The sequence below is a fragment of the Vigna radiata genome, unplaced genomic scaffold (assembly GCF_000741045.1).
Source record: "Vigna radiata var. radiata cultivar VC1973A unplaced genomic scaffold, Vradiata_ver6 scaffold_167, whole genome shotgun sequence".
Lineage (NCBI taxonomy): Eukaryota > Viridiplantae > Streptophyta > Magnoliopsida > Fabales > Fabaceae > Vigna > Vigna radiata.
The window spans coordinates 658,483-667,010 of NW_014542360.1; the positions used below are offsets into that span (position 1 = coordinate 658,483).

At 33.7% G+C, this 8,528-nt stretch overlaps 1 protein-coding gene across 1 annotated transcript; it reads right to left on the reverse strand.

Moving 5' to 3' along the window:
• Positions 1-2,746: 2,746 nt before the first annotated feature.
• On the reverse strand, positions 2,747-7,977 carry LOC106779674 (potassium transporter 6). Its single transcript, XM_014667847.2, has 8 exons — positions 7,775-7,977; positions 7,160-7,649; positions 6,644-6,697; positions 5,146-5,406; positions 5,007-5,059; positions 4,584-4,707; positions 4,238-4,492; positions 2,747-3,986 (listed from the first exon to the last, which is right to left on the reverse strand). Exons 1-8 carry the CDS (start codon positions 7,811-7,813, stop codon positions 2,932-2,934), a joined length of 2,331 nt encoding a protein of 776 aa, XP_014523333.1. The 5' UTR covers positions 7,814-7,977; the 3' UTR covers positions 2,747-2,931.
• Between the last annotated feature and the right edge of the window lie 551 nt (positions 7,978-8,528).

Sequence of the window (8,528 nt, forward strand, 5' to 3'; positions counted from 1 at the left end):
AGAGAGGGTGAATTGGTGCTCAACAAAAACAATTTCTTTTTCAATCTTTTCAGAAACTTAGAATGATCTTTAATCTTTCTAAAAATCCAAGCAATGAAAGTAAAAGAGATAAGGAAAGAAATACAAACACATGGTTTATACTGGTTCGACCTCAATGCCTACATCCAGTGTCCTTTCAATCAACCTGAGATTGAAAGTCAATTGCACTATAAAGATCTGAGTTTTTACAACAAGGCTTTACAGAGACCACCTCTCAAGTGTAACCACCTCTCAAACTCACTAATCTAATATTGTCAACAACAAAACCCTACAACAAGAACAATCTTCTTCTGTAGTCACCCTTTGCAAAGACAAAACTCATCACAGCACAATCTAGAAAGATGTATTGCAAAGACACGAGTTTTAATCGATTATACACATAATCTAATCGGTTAAAACTTGTAGCTTGCACCAGTTTAAGCAAATTGTTACCTGATGAACTTAATTAATTACGTAACTTCTGTAATCGATTACTTCATGCAGATAATACATTGTGCAAACGATTTTCACATATCAAAGTATGAGTAGGCATACACTAGATGTAAACACATGTATAATCACAGTAAGTATGCATATCAACCAATTCATACAAAATATGTTGCAGTCATGGAAACATATGTATTGTCATCATCAAAAGCAACTACATGTGTTGTCATCATCAAAAATAGAAACCATATAAAGAGTTGGGTTTAACATTCATATTACTCCTCCTATCAATAGGTAATAAATTTTGTTTTGGATGTTACAACATGTGCTATATAATGAACATAATTATTCCTAAAAAGAGAATAGAAAGAAGGGTTTATTTGGAAACTCTATGAAAGGACTGGAGTAAATAGAGATCATGATCCAAAATTCCCAGGAGGAGGTTAATCTCAAAAACTACAATATATTTGCTTGACATCATCCAAGAAGCTAATGTAAAATATCTCTCTTTTTGCTTTGCCATTTAATGTAATGAGATCTAGTTAATTGCTATAAAATAATTATTTGTTATAATGTAATATGGATTATTTTGCAATTTTAATCTTGACATGCATGATTTAATCTGTAATTGTTTATATTATTATTATTATTATTATTATTATTATTATTATTATTATTATTTCTATTATTTACTATTTTTTTTTAATATTTAATTTTGATTTAAGATTATTTTATTTTGGTTTATTATTAAAAGATTTTTTTATGATCATCAAATAATTTGAATAATAAAAAAATTAAATTATTTATATTATCAACGATTTTGAAAACTCTAACTACGTAAACATAGTAATTACTGGCGGTTTTGAGAAACCATCGTAATTACTTACAATGGACTCTAGCAAATAATAGCAGTTTTCTAAAAATACCCTGCAAATAGCGACGATTCATAAGTAGCGACAATTACATACTAAAATCGCTGGAAATTATTTGTGACAATGTTTTTCTCGACAGTTTTTTCAGCTGCAGGAAATGTATCTACGAGAGGTTAAGACCGCTGTAATGAAAAAAACAGTCTATTAGTAAAATTTTTATATTTTTGTAATGTATAGATTGAATTATTGACATTATAATTATATATAAAAAAAATATCATGTGGTAAAGATGGAAAAATGTTACTATAAATTTTGTTGTAGTCTGAAAAACAAAATATTTGATAGGTAATATGAATTTATCATATGATAGAAGTGAACCGAACTTTTATTATATAACTTTGTTGTATTAATAATTTAATAATGAAGATAATTTGACATGTACAAATATTTAAGTCTAACGTATTTATCTTCTACAAATATAAACAAATGTTTGTAACATATGATGTTAATTACTTATATTATGGGAGGTAACTAATAAATTATGAATTAAACATTTAATTTATGTTAAATTCTTAATGAATTAATTAAAATTATATTTCTTAAAATTTATAAATAAGATAAAAATTTAATATGTGTGATTATATATATATATATATATATATATATATATATATATATATATATATATATAGAAACAAAATAATAAATAATTACTTAAATTACTGTGTATGTGTCCACATAATTGAAAAAAATAATTACTTAAAAAAATTTATCGGAAACAAAACGTAAATTATTAAAAATACAAAGTAGTTATTGCAATCTTATATTGTAATAAAAGATAAAATAGTAGAAAAAGTTATGTAAGCGAAAGATACATATATATGAAATTTGGTTAGTCACTTTAATAGGATATTCTTCTATGATAGAGTCTATAGCTAGGTTTAACCTGTTAGAATATCCTATTGAAAAATTAAAGTGAAAATTTGGGTCACATTTCCAACAAACCAAGAGGTTAATGATAACTTTACCATCTTAACAATTATATATAAAAGAATAATTTCCAATGTTAACTATACTTGTTTATTTTAAATTTTATTTATAATTTAAGCTATTTTCTAACTTTCATTTACCGTTATTATTTTTTCTAACATTAACTTTTTTTCGAGTGATGTATCGGTTCTTCTAACTATTATTTATAATTGTTCATGTTTCTAGCATTTATTTTGTTCTCAGTTACTTCAATACATCTCATCAAACATTGTTAAACAGATATTAAACATATTTTCTTATTTTAAAATATATCAATTAGTATTTTATAGAAGCTTTAACATTCACTATTTTAAAATAAAGACTTTTATGTTTTTCATGAAGAATGATGTCTGTGACATCTCAAAATCACAATCAACAACTTATGGAGCTCAAAATTACATCTTTATACGCATAGACAAATTACATGTCCATTAATTAGGGGAAAAATGACCAAAACTTGTATACTATGTTTCCTTTACCAACTGAAGGGTTTATAGGTTATGAGTATCTATAAGATGCAGTATATATGTACATGAGATAGCTCTATCCTATGTGAAGCCAAAATTTAAACTTGATACATCATCCCAACTTCCAGAGATGATGCATGAGGCACACCAGTGACAAAGGAGGGTGCCCTGCTATTTCTTCTTAGGAATTCATACACTATATTAATGGCTATTTTTTTCACCAGGCTAGACCCTGGTTTTGCTCTCATGTGTGTCTGTCCTATAATGTAAGCTACCCCACCTTCCCTTGCTTCCATAACCTCCTCTAACTCTTTCTTTGCATCTGTGTCAATCTTTGGACTCTCAGGTACCAAAAACCTTACTCTTTTCTTCTCCTGCTTTATAACCTTTGGTGACTTTATCTCCTTCAGTTCTGATGGCCCTGCATTCTCTACATTCTCTACATTCTCCTCGCTCTTCAAAAGGGAATGAGTAGAACAAGTTCCAACAACTGCCATTCTGTCATCCTTTCCAGGTTCATCATTTGAAGAGTTCAGTCCGGTTTTTTCTGTGCGAATGAACTCTGCTATGCTGCACAAAAGATCATTCTCAAACTCAACATCATCTTTGTGGACGTCACGGTATCCATATCTCACTATGCACCGGTAGATTCTGAACTCTTTCGGACCAACGCGACCAACCAGAAACCGTTCATCAGGTCTAACATGTGGAACTGGCACGTGTTTGATGCAGAGGAAAACTAGGACTTCATGGAATGCTGGGAGGTTGGTTACAAAGTGGGAGAAGATTACTGGAATTCCAGAAACTAGTTCGGTGTGTATAAGGCCAACCCCACGCACTCGGACTATGCCTATGCTAGGACTTAGGCCGAGAAGCCAGTTGATGGAAACCTTGTTTTGAACATCATATTCATACTTTTTGAGTGTGCCGTAGTGCCAGACATACATGAAAGTCAGAAATACAAGAGCCAACGCTACAGGCACCCATGCTCCTTGCAGGAACTTGATAAGAGAAGCAGAGAAGAAGAGAGCCTCAATGGTGCCAAATACGAAAACAAACCCAAGTGCAAGGAGGACATTCTGGTGCCAGCATAGAACAATAACCAGTGACATCAAACAGGTGGTCACCAGCATCACTGTGATAACTGCCAAACCTGTTGTGCAAAGTAAAGTGTCATATTCTTGACAGAAAAAAACACATACCGTTAGCACGCCTCTCCCCCTTCCTAGTTATTATCTCAAAAAGAGAACTAAATGTCTGCTCATACCAAAGTTAACTTCTGAGTTGCATTATTCCCCAGAAAAACTACAATTGCATCTTACAAATGAATGTTTTTGGTGCTTCTAGTTCCATATCATATTGCTGCAAAATTAATGTATAGATGAATAGCAATCAGTGTCATACCTGAGGCATTACCCAGGCGCTTTGTGTCTCTGAAACAAACAGTTACTGCCAAGCACAATATCATCAATAGCCAATTGACCTCAGGGATATATATTTGCCCATGAATTTTTGATGATGTGTGAATCACTTTCACTCTCGGGAAACAACTTAATGCAGAGCACTGCTTGATGATTGAGAACGTTCCAGTGATAATGGCTTGACTACCAACAACTGCAGCTAGTATGGCTATGGCCAGAACAGGCCATCTCAATTTCTCTGGAAAGCAAAAGAATGAAAACGGTCAAATAGCTGAGACTTCCCCCATCATCTACTTTCTCCAGCAAAAAGAATGAATTACACCACCTACCTGGTACAGATACGTAAAACCCAAAGTGATAATCTTGGTCAATGTCATGATGTTTAGATAGATAAGCAGCTTGCCCCATATATGCAAGAATTAAAGATGGATAAACCACAGATGTAAAAGCAATCTGCAGAAGAGATGGTAAATAAATAAGCATTAACAAAAGCTACTGAGCTGCATAAATAACACCGACAAGAGTTATACTATGTTTAGTTCATTAATCTTACTGGGAAGAGAGGTTAAGACTTGTCAAGGAACATAAATTACAATTTAAAGTGAACCAGTCATGATAAAAGACCCAACAAAAGCAAAACTTGAAGATGTCACATTGCTAAGTCTACTACTGTATCATGTTTACAGTATACGGTATATAATATTAGGTAGATCCGTTATCTTACAGCAAACAAATCCCAATAAATACCATACCTTGATTGATAATTGGCTAAAGTGCCCAAGATCAGCAAACATGGCTTCTGCTCCTGCAAAAGTGCAATTGAAATGGTATTAATATTGTCAACAAACTGATGTGTAAAATATAAGTTAATCATCAAGTAGACCAACCGACCTGTGATGCACAGTAAAATTCCACCAAGGGCCATCCAACCTCCCTTTTGAGTTTTCCTCAAGAGTTGGAAAGCATAATATGGAGAGAGTGCTTTGTATACATGGGGATTCCAGTGAAATATATTGTATATTCCAATGGCACTAATGCAGAAAAGCCACACAATAATTACAGGAGCAAACAAGAAGCCAACTCTGTGCGTGCCATAATGTTGAAGAGCAAACAACCCTATCAATATGATGCATGAAGCTGGAACTTCAACATCTGCCATAAATCAAGTTTACAACTTCATATCAGCAAGGAAGGTTCCGCAGTTCTCACATAATATAGAAGAGCGATATCAAAATTTAAGTGAAAATAAAAAAGAAAATAAAATGTATGATGGGCAAACAAAAACTAAAGCAGATTGGACCAGCAACTAATTTTCTGTCTTTTATTCTCTGATTCTCAGGAATCAAACTCCAATTTGTAAAAAAATAAAGGTAAAAGTTGGTAATGGTCATCCAAGTTTAAAGATGTCCTGTCACTTGATAACAGCTATAAGACATTCCCCTCATCAGATAAAGGGTACATTTGTTTGGGAATTATTAAATATTCTTAATTAAAACTATAAAATAATAAAAATCATTAAAATTATGAAATATTTTGAAAAACAGAGTGTTGCTTAAAAGCCAAAAATAATAGCATATGAAGAAAAACCTGTAACAAGGTTACATCATATAATCACATTTTATTTTAAAGCTTAAACAGATAGGATAAGAAATCACACAATGCCGAATCGACAATATAGGTTAGCTAAACATTGGTATTTCACTCGTAATTTTAACAATAACTGATTATTAATGCCAACCAATAACATTGAAATAACTGTTTTTCACTGTAGCCACAGTATAGCTGGTTATTGCTACAGAGTTAGGCTCATGATGCAGAACTGATGTTAGGATTCCCAAAAATACTCTGTTGAAATAAAAATTTATGAGTAAACACAACCCAAATTTCAATTATCGCCAGAATTGAGTGAGACCAGTATGGAAAGTGTCAAATTCAGAAGATACAGCACAGTATTTAACAGTCCACCCAATCTGTCAAACAGGTTGCTTAAGTCACATGTTAAATGCAATCCCTAAAGCATTCTCTGTGATATTGGGTCTTCACGTGTGACTCATGAAGATTTATACCAAATATAGGACACCCTAAAAATGCACAGACAAATGCAACATGACTTGTACTTAATGCACAGTTCCTCACAAGAAGAGTATTTAGTATAAACTACTAACACCCACAAAGCGCAGAAAATATAACATACACAACTAAAGAGAGAAACTTTTAGTGATGTAAGATTATTGGAGAAAACAGAACTTCTTTTTTCTTGGAATAAAACATGCTCAGGTCAACAGGAATCTCCTTTAGATCAATGGGTAACAAAATTATGCATAAAGCTTCCAATTATGACCAGTATCCAACTTCTAAACAAACTAATAAATGATCAAACTGAACTTACATGCGTGCGTCTCCTTGGACATTGAAAGCTCCAATCCAGAAACAGCCGAGAAAACTGCAAGCACTCATCCAAATAATCCAACTCAGTTCCCCAATAAAATCCGAAAGTCAAAGAACAAAACTTACATACAGTCCCCGATGTACTTTTACCATTGTTCACTAATCAAGATCAAAGTTTCACCTGGAAAACCTATGCCCACCTTTCATTCAAACATATATTACGCGAATTATCAAGATGAAACTTCAACTCTAACACAAGAACCACACCAAAAACACAAAAAAACTGCATCTAAGTTTTCTCCAAAGTCAAAGGACAAAACTTACGCCGAGTTCTTCAAGTGCTTTTAGTCTGTTCTCTTATCAGAATCAGAGTTTCATTTCGAGAAACTATATTGACCTTCAATGTAAACATTTATGTAAAACATTGAGATGAAACTTCAATTTGAATCGAAAAACACAATAGAAGCATACACAAGGAACTGTTTCTACAAAACAATAACACAATCATTGACCTCACCCGAAATAGCCGGCGTGAGGATGCCATCCCCAATGACCATGCAAGTCCCAATCAGAGCCAGGACAAGTAAAACCCTCTGCAGAACCCTGTGCCTCTCAAACGTGCTTTTGAGCCGCAACGCGAAGCTCCTCTCAGGAGCCGCGCCGCGCGAATCCTTCTTGTACTCCGACAACTCCTCGTCTGCCACCTGGCAATTCGGCAGCGAACTCACCCGCGCGTGGCGGCACAATAACGAGTACAACGCGAACGTGCCTCCCTCGCCGTTATCATCAGCTTTCAGCACAACAAACACGTACTTCACCAAAGGAATCAGCGTTATAGTCCAAAACACCAGCGACAAAACGCCGAAAACCTCGTCGTTGCTCTCTGTGTGCTTAATGTCCTCCGCAAACGTGCTTCTGAAAACGTACAACGGCGAAATGCTCAAATCACCGTACACTACACCCAGACTCTGGTACGCCAGAGTCAAAACCGTTCTCCACGACTCTCTCTGTAGTGAAAAAAAAAACTCCACATTCTCAGACAACGACAATAAAAAAACAAAAACGACAACGTTGTTGACATCGAAATTGAAACATTGCTGGTTTCAGAAACTCGTTTGGTTGGTTGTCTCACCTTAGCAGAGTATCGACGAGTTCCACCTTCTAGATCCATCGGATGCCTATTCCTGCGTTTCAGAGAACCATTTTCAGGAGAAATTGAAGGTCACACAATTGCTGAAACCAGTTCAGCATTGAAAAATTATGCGTGCTACATATATTGAGTGCGGAATTATTTAATTCAAAAATTATAAAAACAAGTAAATTAAACCTGTTTGTTTTTTAATTGAAATAATTACGATTTATGAGATAGTAATATAAATATAACAAAAATAATAATATCTAAAAAGTAACTTTCAAGATCGATGACGAGGTATTAAAGAAAACGAAGGAATCGAAATTATAGAGTAAAATAAGAAGATTCAACTATGAGAAAAGGACCCTCCCAGCTTGTAGGTTTATTTAGAGAAAATAAAGATGCACACGAAATATGAGTTTGATTATTTTATTTAATTAAGTAGGAAGAAAAAAGAAGGAAAAAAGGTTCTCTTATTTGAGAAGTTATCGTGCAACAAAAAGAGGTTGAAAGGGAAGACGAAAAGCCATAAATAAAAAAAACGAAGCCAATAGAAGTTTAGTTTGCGTGTGTGTTGAAGAGAAAATGAAGGATTCTGAAAAGAGTGAGAAAAACCTGAACGTTAGTGGTGGGGTTGGTAGGGTTTGGTTAAGTTTAGTCTTCTTTTTGGGCAATTACTGATAAGAGCGTGATCTTTTCTACATGAGGCTTAGACTAACACGTTTTAGCTTCATTTTTTTGCAATTTTTGGCTT